The sequence below is a fragment of the Dipodomys merriami genome, unplaced genomic scaffold (assembly GCF_024711535.1).
Source record: "Dipodomys merriami isolate MVZ:Mamm:240054 unplaced genomic scaffold, mDipMer1.0.p SCAF_30, whole genome shotgun sequence".
Taxonomy (NCBI): domain Eukaryota; kingdom Metazoa; phylum Chordata; class Mammalia; order Rodentia; family Heteromyidae; genus Dipodomys; species Dipodomys merriami.
This window is the reverse complement of record NW_027204493.1, coordinates 2,127,523-2,141,891: the sequence shown is the minus strand read 5'-3', so window position 1 is coordinate 2,141,891 and position 14,369 is coordinate 2,127,523. Positions and strand designations below refer to the sequence as shown.

At 41.3% G+C, this 14,369-nt stretch overlaps 1 protein-coding gene across 3 annotated transcripts in view; it reads left to right on the top strand.

Annotated features, from left to right (window-relative positions):
* Positions 1–14,369, top strand: part of Npr3 (natriuretic peptide receptor 3) — a 67,496-nt gene that overhangs the window by 19,592 nt on the left and 33,535 nt on the right. For all 3 annotated transcript variants that reach the window (XM_070040988.1, XM_070040987.1, XM_070040986.1), the window contains exon 3: positions 5,367–5,533. In XM_070040988.1, coding sequence (XP_069897089.1) covers positions 5,367–5,533 — 167 coding nt within the window. The remainder of the gene's footprint in view (positions 1–5,366; positions 5,534–14,369) is intronic.

Genomic DNA, 14,369 nt, shown 5'->3' with positions numbered 1-14,369 from the left:
CATTATTAGCCAGGACCATATTTGTATGCTTCCACAGTGTTGTCTAATGTGATGTTGACTATATTCTATTCTTTTTTTTTTGAGACGGTATCTTGCTACACTTGCTACATAGTCCCTATTGACTTCTAACTCATGTTCATCATACCTTATCCTTCAGAGTGTTTAAATTACAGGTGTGTACCACCTCCATGCCTGGTGGGCTGTATTTTCCTCTGTATTACTCAATAGTGTAGACATTGGCTACAGGCATGACAAAAAGTTCAGATCCTTAGTCACTTGCTTGCCACATTTCAAGTGCTACTAACCACACATGGCTAGTTGCTATTACATTGGATGTGGGAAGGGAGCCCTTTTCTCATTCACCTCTTCCTAGAAGCTCTGTGCTCCTACCTTCATGACACAGAGTTCTCTGGGTTCTGTGTTAACTCCTCTCTGCCCCCCTTACTTTTTTTGACCACTAAGAAAACAGTCTCTGTGCCCAGCTCTTCTCCTTCTCTTCTCTTCCTGCATTCTTTTCCATCCAGAGTAGGCAGTCCCTTCACTATAACAGTGAGCTGTGTGGAAATGGTACCCAGTATTCTGTCTGGCCTTCGCTCCTTTTTCTGGTGTCAGACCTCTGTTTCCAACTCCAGCCTGATGATGCCACTTGCACATTTTGTAATCATCTTGAATTTCATATGACCATTACAGAAGTTTGTGACCCTCACTGAAGTTTTCATTGCCACATCCACCTAATCCCCTTCCTCTGCTCAGTTTTGCTGTTTCTAATGTGATGCTCCACCTTATCGTTAACCACCCCACCCTCACTGACAGAGAGTCTTGAGAGTCCTCTTGCAAGTTCTCTGCCTACATTCTCAAGGGTGCTAAATCTTAATGATTATGAATGTAGAAAGTTTTGTTATTATTGAAAATTACTGTAGCCATAGGAAGAAATAAGGACAGAAGGGAGGGAGGGAGGGAAGCAGGGAGGGAGGAAGGAAGGGTGGGAGGAAGGAGAGAAAAGAGGAAGGAAGGGAGAGAGGGAGGGAGGAAGGAAGGAAGGAAGGAAGGAAGGAAGGAAGGAAGGAAGGAAGGAAGGAAGGAAGGAAGGAAGGAAGGAAGGAAGGAAGGGAGGGAGGGAGGGAGGGAGGGAGGAAGAGGAGGGGAAGAAAACTTGTGTGTCACCCAGAGAACCGTTTCTGAATTTTTTGGCGTGTGACCTCCATGTATGACCCCTGACGACCTCCTGCCTGGATTACTGTGGCTGTGAATGCTCAGCGTCTCTCCACTCGAATCCACTGCCCTTTCCAAAGGCAAGATTCTCATCCTGTCACTCTTCTGTTCCGCCCATAAATCTCCAGAGGCACCCAGTTGTCTACTGAATTTAAATTCGTCTCCTCATGGGACGTCATGCCAGGCCGACCTTTGCTTTCCGTGTCAAACATTCCCAACACAAGAGATGTCATGGCACATCCCCAGTTAAGAGATGCCCGCAGAAGGCAGTTGTACTTGTAAGCAGACAAGACACCTGTTTAGCTTGGCTTAGATTTATGAAACTACTATTGTTTTCATTCTCTCTTCTGAAAAACACAACTCCAAATGATTACCTGGAGAAACAGACTTATTGGCTAAGATTTCACTTCCTTAAAAAAAAAACTGTTGTGTTTTTTTTTTTCTGACTTCAGTAACTGAGATCGTTGTTTTGTCCAGTTCTGTGTGTATTTTCTAATTTTGTACATAAAATCTTGCAAGTTTAGATATTTCTCAACCTCTGGAGAGAAGTCTTTTTCTGGTGCTAAAACCTCTCAATCTTTTTTGCTTAAGAAGCACCCCTTCTGATGAATATTTATTAACTTAATTAATTAATTCTGTGCTGGGGATCAAGTTCGGGGCCTCAAGAATGCCAGACAAGTGCTTTACCTCTGAGCTGCATGCCCTGCGGTCTCTGCTGCTCTCAAGAAGTCTTGGCACTTTGAGTCAAATGAAAACCAATAGGAAATGAGTTCCTCCATGGAAGAAAAGTTGGGGGCATTCTTAGAACTTGGGGGCTTAACTAACCAGTGGGTTCAGATTCCCTGTGGTGGTGTATCCATGACTATAGAGAGCCCAGCACACTGACTCCCTGAATACAGGCGTGGGCTTTGCTTGGGCTATGGCTGCCTCAAAGGTTGGGAAGCTGCACAGGAAAGCAAGAAAACTTGGTTAAGTTTTGTTTGATGGCTTGAAATTTAATCTTGTGCTCATTGAGCATGGATCTAGTCCTTAATGAATTCTGTCCTCAGCTCTCATTTATCTTTTAACAGCTCCCTGGCACATAGTAAGCAATTAATAAATGGCTGCTATTATTAGGCTTATGATGATACAGATGCCTCCACAAACACATTCTTTGTCACTGCCTTTTTCTTGCTCCAGACTGAGACTCCCAGCTGCCCGCTGGATGTCATACACATTTGCACCTTTGCCCACGTGTGGGCACTGCCAGGCATGCCTTTCCACCTTCTCCTCCTCCTGTTAAAATCCTATTCACACATTTAGGCTAGGCCAAAGCTTTGTCTTTGCATGAGGTCTGTGCCCTGCTTGGAGCTCGCTGCTTCTTTCTCTGCATCCTATCTCTCTCTCTCCCATCCCCATGGTACACTGTTACCCTTTCTCTACAGCAACTCCACTTGTTTCTATGTCTGACACTACATTTCTCAAATTTGATGGAAATTATTCAGGACATCATAGCTACTTGTATATAACATAAACATCTTTTCTGACTTGTGCTATGATAGAAACTCCAGATCCATAGGTGGTATTATTATTAATTATCAATATCCTTAGTTGTGCCAAGGTGTTTCAATTTGTCAGTTTATGAATACAATGTGTCTTGCTCATCACCCCTTTCATAATTTTCCCCTTTGTCCCTCCCATCCTCAGCCATCGCCTTAATATTCCTAGTTCCATTTTCACATATACATTGAATGTAATGACTGCATTTGCCTTGCCTGTCTACCCATTTGTCTACCCCCACGAATCACCACCCCTGACATAAGTTCCAGATTACTAGCTTTGATTTTGTTAAATTGTAAGTTTCTTGTTCAAAGGGGTTACACCATTGGAATAGTCCCTGAATATACTATATTTTAGTTAATACTCGTGTGTAGATGCACAGGACCCTGTATGTATTTAAATATGTATTTATACTTTAGATCTAACTTCTACATATGAGAGAAAGCAAGAGTCCTTTGTCTCTCTGAGCCTAACTTACTTCATTTAACATCATTTTTCATCAATTTTTCTGCAAATGATATGTTTTCCTAATAGATGAATAAAATTCCATTATGTATGTATGTATATATGTATGTATGTATGTATGTATGTATGGATGGATGTAAATATGTTTGCATCATATCTTTCTTGACCCATTTGTCATTGAAGAGCATCTGGGTTGTTTCCATAACTTTTCCATGGTGAATAGTGCAGCAATGAACATGATTGCCCAGTGAGTTTGCTATATCCTGACTTGTAATCTCTGGATAAATGTCCAAGAGCCACTAAATTTCTATTCATCTTCTAGAAGAGTAGAGGGAGTGCCACAGACTTGACTGCAGGTCTAAAGACATCCTTGTGCCTTAGTGTTTGGGCTTCTGGCTTAACCAAGCATCTTATCCAGACTGGGAGCTCAGGGTGCACAAATGACTTGTGTTGGATGCCAGCAGCCTGTGCTCCTTCTACTGTCTTCAGGGATTTCTATCATTCATAAGTAAAATAAAAACACATCTTATTAAATAGCTAAAGGTCTACCTTGGCTTTTGTAGTCCTAGAGGTCACATATTTTCTCAAAAATGAGATAAAAGGCAGGGCAATGGGCCTGTCCGTGTGATGTGCCTTTGCTGTTGTGAACTGGATAACTGCAAAGTAGGAAATATGCTCAGCATTTCAGTGCTTCAGTTTCCGCATCTGCAAAATAGAAAGTAGCCTTTGTACAGTGTCTTGTAAGGATTCAATGAGCTTGTATATAGGTGGCACTCAATACATGGAGCTATTATTATATATGCAATCAGTATATTTACTTATTACCTTCAACAAATTGTTGATCTTTGGCCAATAAATATTTTTAATGATATTGCCAGCCCTAGAGAGATGCAAACCTTCAAATACATTGAAGGTCTTTTTCACCTGGAGAAATGCAAGAAATACCGATAATCTCTAACTTTTTTTTTAGTTTTTTTAAAAGACAAAATTATTATCTTTAAGTAGTGTACAAAGGAGTTGCCATTTAACACAGTAATTTATGATTGCAGTATATCCTGACCACTGTCACCCATTTCAATGTTCTCACCCATCCCTCCCCTCCCCCCTCCTTCATCTTACTCTTCTTAATTCTGGAGGATTTCACTGGATTCTTGTGTATGTACATCCCCCCCCCTTCTCCACTCCATTTTTCTTTTTGTCTTCTCTTTTCTTTCTTTTTCTTTTTTTTTTTGTCAGTCATGAGGCTTGAACTCTGGGCCTGGGTGCTGTCCCTCAGCTCTTCAGCTCCAGGTGAGCGCTCTACCACTTGAGCCACAGTGCCACTTCCTCAGAGCTCAGCCTCCTGAGTAGCTAGGATGACAGGTGTGAGTCACCGGCGCCCGGCTTTTCTTTCTGTTTTAATTTAATTTTATTTTTTTTTGCCAGTACTGGGGTTGAACTCAGGGCCTCAGATTCCCACATGGACTTTTTGCTCAAGACTGATACTCTACCACTTGAGCTACATCTCTACTGCTAGCTTTTCTCTTATTAATTGGCAATAAAAAGAGATTCAGTGACATTTCTGCCTGGGCTGGTTTTAGACCTTTACCCTGAGATCGCAGCCTTCTAAGTGCTTGAGATTACATCCATAGCCACTAGAAACTGGCTAATAATCTCAAACTTTGTCTTCTACCAGTGCCAACTTTAAAATGTGCATGCATTTCCACTGTCATGCCTGGCTGTGACTTGTCTTCCTCATCTACATAACATCAGACCTGTTAGATCACATTAAGAACTTGGGCCCCTTCAGAGTGGATTATAGGTATTAAAAAATAAGTATGAATGGAAAGTGATAAAGCTTACTTCTTACTCCTGCAGAGTTGCCATTCTGGGGGTTGAAAATTGCAGTGACATGGTTATTATAAGGCAATTACATCATCAAAGCTTTTCCTTCCTTCTCACATTTCAAAGGCGCATGTGTCCAAAGAGCCTTGTTCTCTTTTAATGATCCTGACATGGTCATATTATACCCAAGTACAAAACTATGACAATACCTCTCGTGCTGGCTGCCAAAAGTACCATGTAGAGAGACACACTGCAGTTGAAAAAGAGAGAATGGTCTCTTTATGGTAACCAGCTTGGAATTATAAATATTTTCATTTCTCCCGTAGGAGATGGCTCATGGAAGAGAGGAGACAAACACGACTTTGAAGCTAAGCAAGCGTACTCATCCCTCCAAACAGTCACCCTACTGAGGACCGTGAAACCTGAGTTTGAGAAGTTTTCCATGGAGGTGAAAAGTTCTGTTGAGAAACAAGGACTCAATGAGGAGGATTACGTAAGTGCGTGATTATGAGTCTAGCCCTTCAGCATCCTGAAAACAGTCTTGTAATTAAATCAGAGGTGACAAAGTGTCCCATTCTGAACCATTCAAAACTTCCAAATTCAGGCCCGAATGTCATTGGTGCCTTCTGTGTGTGTGTGTGTGTGTGTGTGTGTGTGTGTGTGTGTGTGTGTGTGTGTGTGTGTGTGTGTGTGTGTGTGTGTGTGTGTGTGTGTGTGTTCCGGGTCACTTTTCCTTCTTCCTGACCCCGACATTCTATCGTCCCCTGCCTTCTCCTACACTTTTATTTTCAACAGCTACAGGAGGAAAATCACCGTTTTGTGGGGATCCACACTGCTGAGCATAATGTCTCTAGATTTCCTCATGGCTATGGTGCAGGGCGGGGTGGGGGGCGTAGTTTTAAGGGTGCTGGTTGAAGAAGTACCCAAATTTTGTTTTTCTAATTTTCCTAAGCCTGGTGGTAGAAGATATTTGGGGTTTTAGAAAGTCTGTTCTTTGACAGTCTGTCTCTGCTTCCCGACCACGTAGCTTCTCTCTCTCTCTCTCTCTGTCTCTCTCTGTCTCTCTCTGTCTCTCTGTCTCTCTCTCTGTCTCTCTCTCTCTCTCTCTCTCTCTCTCTCTCTGTCTCTCTCACCCCTCCCTCCCTCCTTCTCTCTTTTGCAGACATTATTCTTGCTCCCACTTGAATAGTGCTGTTGTTTCTAATGTATTTCTGAGAGTTCACAAGAGTCAGAGGCTTAACCTAGGTTAAGAGTTAAGCCAGGGACCTCATCGAAGAGATGGAACTCAGGGAGTTGACTGACCCCTCCGCATCCCCAGGCACCCTTGTTTGGCCAGTCTCTGGCCCGTTTTGCTATGTATCTGCTGCGTTCACAGAGTCCCAACTCTCTTTCAGAGTGGAATAAGCAGTGGGTCCTGAAAGCTAGCGGGGTAGGTGTGCTTGTTTTCAAAACCGTTTACACTGGCCAAATCACAGAGAGAGGCTTCTTAATGATATGTGGATGGCTTGGACAGACCCTGCACAAGCTGGATAGTGACCAACTTCCAAAGAGATTGTCACTTCCAGACAGGACCTCATCCATGATCATTATCGAAGTCTTGCAGCCTGCTGGCATTAGCTCCTGATAGACCTGTCAATAGATTCTGGATCTAACACTTTTGACCTGGGTGATCTCTGAAAATTTTCCTGATCCAAGTGACTCTCTGTTGGGAGGGTTACTGATAATTTATCTGACAAATGTTTGTGTGGTTGTGTGTGTGTGTGTGTGTGTGTGTGTGTGTGTGTGTGTGTGTGTGTGTGTGTGTGTGTGTGTGTGTGTGTGTGTGTGTGTGTGTACTAGCACTAGAGCTTGAACTTAATGCCTAAGACACTGTTTCTTAGCTTTTTCACTCAAGGCTGGCACTCTACCATTTGAGCAATATACCTCCACTTCCAGGTTTTTTACGTAAATTGGAGATTAAAATCTCATTATGCTTATAATCCTAGCCACTGGCACCCAGCTTGTCTGATGCTTTTTAAAACTATTCCTGTCAAAAAAATTGAAGTTCATAAAAGGGTCTGTCTTGTATAAGATTCCATATGGCCTTGCAGGAATGTACTATCAAGTAATCTACAAAAGGTCTATAAACATATTTAGTTATATTTTAAAGGCTACAGAAATTATCTTATGCATATCATTTAAAATACCTTTTGACTTTGTGTCAAATGAGCATAGCCTTAAAAAAAGCAAGAGGAGCCAGGTGCTTTAACTCATACCTGTAATCTTAGCTACTTAGGAGGCTGAGAGCTGAGGATCATGATTCAAAGCCTGGCTGGACAGTAAAGTCTACAAGAGTCTTATTTCCAATTATGCATTAAAAATAAGCTGGAAGTGGAACTGTAGCTGAGTGGTACAGCACTAGACTTGAGCACAAATAAGCTCAGGGATAGCACCCAAGCCATGACTTAAAGCCCCAAGATTGATATATAGCACATAGGCCTTGAGTTCAAGCCCCAGGACTGTTAGACACACAGAAAAATGAAAGGGAAAAAAAAACCTCAAGTGAAATAAACTTAACAACATAGTAAATTCAGTAAATAATCAAATTAAATACTACATATATTTTAAAGTGAAGTGTTATCATTTTAACATTTACAATATAAAAATTATTAGTGAGATTTGATCTTCCTTTGATTGTGAAAAGTCTTTGAAATCCAGGGTGGATCTGACACTTTCAACATTTTGAGCCCTTGTTCCAAAGCCCAGAAGCTGTGTGTGATGAGTTGTTAATTGGATTGGACACTGTGTTTTTAATTATAAAAAACGAGGACTTCTGCAGCAGCCTAATTAGAATAACTTTTTCCAGAACGTCTGTTTTCTGAAGACGTATTCATTTTCCTTTTTATGAGTGTTTTAGTTGTGGGTCTATTGAGTGCCAGATGCAGATGCTTATTTACCACGTTCGTTTGGATAGGTGGTCATGGTGAGTGGTGCATTGCTGCCCAAGCCAGAGATTTAGGCCTTCATGAGTCTTAGTCTTTGCTCTGGTGCAGTGGGAAATACTTTACAAGAGTCTGTAGGCTTGATTCAAGCTTAGATCTTTTCCAGGTTTTTCTCTCTTTTTTTTTTATTTCTATTCTCTATACTCCTGGGCCATTGGTCTGGTCTGTTCACTTGGCAGTCTGGTTCACCGAGCCCAGCATGGGCTTTGCAGCTTCTAACTCTCCCTTACTTCCAGCAACTTTGGTAAACTCCCTAGTTCTAGAAAGTACAGTGCATTTTCCAAACCATCACATGACCCGTGAGTAGTACTTGTGGGCTGGGAAGGTGACTCAGTGGTAGAGCACTTGCCTTGCATGCCTGAGGCCCTGGGTTCGATTCCTCAGTACCACATAAGCAGAAAGAAAAAAAAGCCAGAAGTGGTGCTGTGGTTCAAGTGGTAGAGTGCTAGTCTTGAGCTGAAGAGCTGAGGGACAGCACCCAGGCCCAGAGTTTAGGCCCCATGACCAGATCGCCCCCCCCCCCAATGCTTCTATTTGTAAGTATGCTTATATTAAATTAAGCATACTGAATTAAAATCAAGTATAACTAATTAGAACTTTTAGTGGCGCTGGCTAGGATCCTAAAATGATATTAAATGTCTGTAGTGATCATGGCCGTCCTTAAAATCAGATTTTGTAGCTATATATTACAACTTGATCATGATTTTACTGTAGGGTTAAGAGGATTTGATAGATTGTGAAAGCTCCTTTTATTCTTCCTTCGTGAAACTCTTTATGTAACTTTCATTAGGATAACAGAAATAAAACTAGCACTTCAAACATTAAGGATTATATAACATATAATTACGTGCTTTAAATATTTTAGGTATTATAAATTGTATGCTAGTCTTCATTCTATTCATATATGTTGGTACAATATTTATATTACCATGTCTTTGGAGAGGTTAAAAACTTCTTAAAATGCAAAAAACATCACATTAATGATATTATAAGGCTATATTGAAGCACTGGAATGATTGTATGGCGATGGTTTCTTTTTAGTAAAAAATATTTTCTCTATTTTTCTTTTACAATTTGATGTGTTGATGCCAGATTTATCTTAGTAAGAAATTCATCTTCTGTCTTTCTCAGTCTTCCCTCTCACTCCAAAAGAAAGGAATTTTTATTGAGATTTTGAAGATTTATATCCGTTTTAAGATACAAAACAGGTCCCTTGATTACCCTGAGTGTATATTCAGATTTTTTTTACTTACACTAGTGTGCGTGTGTGTGTGTGTGTGTGTGTGTGTGTGTGTGTGTGTGTGTGTGTGTGTGTGTAAAGTTCTATCTACTTTTATCATCTGTGTAGTTTGGGTGTTTGAATTTTATCAAATGCTTCTTACATTTGTAACAATCATCAGATTCTTGATTCTCCTACAAGGTTTTATTGTAGTGAATTGCATTAGCACATTTTCCTAGTTTTAGCTATCACTACTCTACTAGAATGACTCTGTTCTCTTTTTACTTCAAGAAGTTAAGCATCTTCTTCCCCTAGTTCATGTTTAAGAGAAGATAGTCAAAGCTATAGCTGCTTGCTGAGGTGGAGCTTTTCAGGTTGTCCCAGGGACTATAAGCAGCTTGTAAATTAGCTTATCTAATTTATGTTTGGGTGGCTGGTGGCACATGTGTGTGATGTACTAGGATTGCTTATGGCTGGGTTACCATTATGGCTATGAATGTTGCATGTACTATAATTGTTTGGTATTACTACACGGATCTTTTAACAGTGTTTCCACCTTTTTAAAAGTATTCTGGGCATCAGTGACTCATGACTGTAATCCTAGCAACTCAAGTGGCTGAGATCTGAGAATCATGGTTTGAAGCCAGCCTAGATAAGAAAGCCCTTGAAATTCTTATCTCCAATTAACCACCAAAATCCATAAGCGAAGCTGTGGATTAAGTGGTAGAATATCGCCTTGAGCAAAAAGCTACAAATCAGCACCCAAGCCCTGAGTTTAAGCTCCATTAGTAACATTAAAAAAAAAAAAGATCATTTGGGGGTCATTAGAAATCTAAAGAGGAAAGTAGAATCCCACTGGAGAGGCCCTAGAGTTCCAGTGTGACTCAGGAACAGCGCAGATAAGGTCTGGCCAAGTATTTACCTGGCCTTCTCTGAAAGTTGGTACTGGGTCACTTACATGTGCAGTGGCTCTCACTTAAGGGCATCTTAATGGAGCTGCTTGGCCTCTGCTACACCACCAGTTCCAATTCCAGAGCACTGCTGGTATTTAGTTTTAGAATGCGCTGTGTGGTGGCCAAGCTAAGATTAGTTGTATCCCCTGACTTCTGGGCCAGTGACTATCTTTTTCCACTACATCAGTCTGATCTGTGCCCAATAAGGAGACAAACCCATGACCCAAAGATTAAGTGTCTCAAGCACTCTGAGGGTGCCCAGCAGGGCCCACAGAATAAAGCATTTCCTTCCTTTCCTTACACCTACCTGGCCATATATGTATTTTTAAGACATCTGTTTCTCTTTACTCTCTCACACACCTGATAAAGTGATGAAGACTGCAGAGCCTCTTCATCTGCAGTGACCAGTTGTCTCTCCTTATTTTTCTTGAATGTGAACCACTGTTTCCTGTTTATATCATATCACATTGCTGTTTACAATATGCTCCCAGGAACATGGCAATGGGCTATGGAGGATGGAATCCTCAGGGTTGGGGGCATGGCTCAATTGGTAGACTGTCAGCCAATGAGCAAAAGCATCAGGTACTGAGAGAGGGGGGAGGAGAAGGAGAGAAAGAGAGAGAGGGAGAGAGAGAGGGAGAGAGAGAGAGGGAGGGCGGTAGAGGGAGGAAGGGAGGGAGGGAGAGAGAGGGAGAAAAAGAATGGAATCCTCTTTCCCTAGAAATTCTTAAAGCAGGTGTATCAATATCTACAGCCAGGAGCCAGGAGCTCTGGGGATTTATAAATCCTGAAATTCTGTGCAAGAACAAGCATAAAGCATCATGCAACTTAGTGTAAAATACATGAACACACATCAGTGTGGTCCTTATGAAAGTCTAGACAGTCTATCGCAGTAGAGCAAATGTGAGCCATGTGTGAAAATATCCCCGTTCCCAGGGGAGAAGCTTCACTGAGTTCTTGTGTGGGAGGCTATTTTCATATTTATGTATATTTAAGACCTGTATTAACTCCTGTACCTAAGTACTTATGGCTATACATTTGTTCCTTAATAGGATCAGTATAGCAAGAGCTGAGGATCATTGAATTAGGTCCTGACTAGTCAGCATTCCATTTGCCCAACTATTGTCCTGAATCTTTTTATTCACGTGCATAGGTGCATTGTTGATGCAGGGTTGCACTGGAAAGTTTCTGTCTGGGAAGAGCATAAAGAAACACCAAAAAAAAAATCTTATATTTAGGGAACCATTAGCTTTATTTCTGAAATAAAAGGTACTTTTTTTCTTTTCCTCCCTTTCTCTCTTCTTCCTTCTCCCTTCTTCCTTCTCTTTCTCCTTTTCTCCTTCCCATTCTCCCTCCTTCCTTTCCTTCCTTCCTTCATTCTAGGGCAGGGAGTCGGTTCAGTCTTCCTAATTCCCAGTTCTCACATGATGTCTTTAAAAGGTAGACTTCAATTCATCCCTGCTACCGTTTCTCCAGTGAGGCAGAGCCAATGTTGGAGACACTTTTTCCACCCTGGCAGCCACTCTCGTTTCCCGGCCCTGTAAATCCCACTCTGGGCCCTGACCCATCTCCCTATTGTGTTTGGCACATTTGAGACCCATTCACTGTCTGCCCTTTTAACAGTTGGCTCTCCCCTCACATGAAGCTTACCTTCTTTCCTTGATGTTGTTGTTTAAATAAAAAAAAATGACACATGGCTGTCTAGATCGAAAGGGCCCAATACAGCAAATAAAAAGTCCATATTGGGTTAAGCTCAAGTTCATACTATCCTGAGAATAGACAAATATGACTCTCCTCTTTGCTTGCTCTTCTGTACTCGCAGCTCCGTGCTCACAGAGAAATATTTGTAATGGTTTTCTGTTTTTCCCCTGTATGTTTGTAAAATTTATCGTCGTGATTGAGTTTTAAAGTTAATTGAGGACTATTAACATAACAATTATTGGAGATGTTATTGGAAAAATTATTGGACTGTTACCTGTAACTTATCACAATATGATGGTGATAAATTTTATAGCCCTTTTAGATTCTGTGATAACTCTTTTAGATCACAAAGTACTTTAGACACAAAAAGAGGATACACAGGAGGACATGCACTTGTTAAGAAGGCTCCAGTATGGGTCCAGCTTCCTGCCAATGTAAGCACAGGAAACAGAGACCACCTCCCTGGAGATCTCCAGTATTGTAAAGAACATCATCCTAGCACCAGAGGAGGGAAGGCAGAGCTCCTGACCATGGGTTCATGTAGTAGATTAGACTGAAAAAGGTATTGGTCAGGTTCCTTGACTTCCTAGGGCTTTCACATTGTACAACCAAGAGGCCTTCCCATTCCTAGCACTGGGATATCACAAGCTGAATGTTTCCTAACTTTACTCTGAGTTTCATTGATTTTATCTGGGAATAAAATTTGTTCATCCTTTATTGAAAGAAAGAGCTTAGTCCCACAATCTCTCAATCTCTCTGTCTCTAGTTCTCTCTCTCTCTCTCTCTCTCTCTCTCTCTCTCTCTCTCTCTCTCTCTCTCTCTCTCTCTCTCTCTCTCTCTCTCTCTCTCTCACACACACACACACAATTTAGGAGAATTTTTTTGGGGGGTGGTCCGGTCATGAAGCCGGAACTTTGGGCCTGAGCGCTGTCCCTCAGCTCTTCACCTCAAGGCTAGCATTCTACCACTTGAGCCACAGCGCCACTTCCAGCTTTTTCTGCTTATGTGGTGCTGAGGAATCAAACCCAGGGCCTCATGCATGCAAGGCAAGCGCACTACCACTGAGCCACCTTCCCAGCCCCTAGGAGAATTTTTTAAGGAGAAATTTCTTACAATAGAAACAGAATTCCTCTGTTGATAACATTACACCAGAAAAGCCTCTTGGGTATTTTCACTACTGCATATATACATATAGTACAAAGGACCAGTATTTCTTCAGCTCCAAACTGTTTACCACCCTATGGCATGCAGCAGAACATACAACCCCCTGCTATTGTGTACACAAGATAAGTACTTGCAATGGTCTGTGTCCAGTCTGTGTTTGCAAAGAGACAGCTGCAAGTGTAGGCTGGCAAACATGGAATTGCAACTTCGTTTTAAAAAGTAGGCAAGAATTTCTGTGATTAATTTCAGAGATGGCATATTTGCTTTTGTTTTGCTTTTAAAGAGTATTTTAGTTATAAAGAATATATACAGTCTATTTTTATGAAATAATTCTGCACCCATCGCACTTTGGATTTGAAATTCAGTTTCATACTTCTTAATGTGATCCCTGTTTTGGGCTTGGGGTAGAACTTGGTAAATGCTGTTTTTATTTCTAACCATGTATTTTGAGCAGGGGGTGATTTTATAACCTTGGGTATTTGCTCTCTTGAGGTTAACGGGCCACCCATAGCTTTGGTTTTTTTCCCCCTTTATTTAAAAGTTGAAAAGTTAACTAATTAAACAAATACTTTAGCAATGTCTGATGCTCAGCAGTGTCACAGACAAGGCGGGATGTGCGTGTGGACGTGCCTGCCACTCCAGCCTTCATCCAACTCTAGAAATGAACGTGAGCCTGAGGAATGGGCCGTGTATCAGCCCAACAGAGTCAGAGTTAATACATAATTGTTTAAAGAGGCCAGACATCACATTTGGAAAGCCTAAGCTGTTGAAAATCAATGCTCCAATTGCCTTATAGGAGACAAAGGTGCAACCACAGTGCCACCTGAAGCAAGTTGAATCTCGACACTGGTTTTGTACAGAAGCTATCTCAACATTAGTTGAGAAGTTTTCAGACCACCAGTGAAGCCTCAGCTAGACATTTCAGTACTTCTTATCTTACATTATACCACTTTGTTAGGACAGTATACTCTTACTGGGGATTTTCTGAGTTAGCTATTCAGCTAAACCAACAAGAGAAAAGAAATGCAGGTAATGTTTTTGTCACTCTTCTGATGGCATTAGGCAGAGGAACTTCATCAGAACAGGAGGTGGCTGCCCCCTGCCCTCATCTCCTTTTCTTAAAAGTTAGCCAGGGAATAATTTGTCCAAATGAAAAGACCCTTTCAGGCATAGGAGGGCTTGGCTAATTGTATTTCAGAGAATAAAAGCAAACCACAAGTTGGCTTTTAACAGTAGAAGAATTATGAGTTCACATGCCTACATGTTAATAAGATTAGTTGTGTGAGGAAAATGTAATTGGCCAGGCAGAGA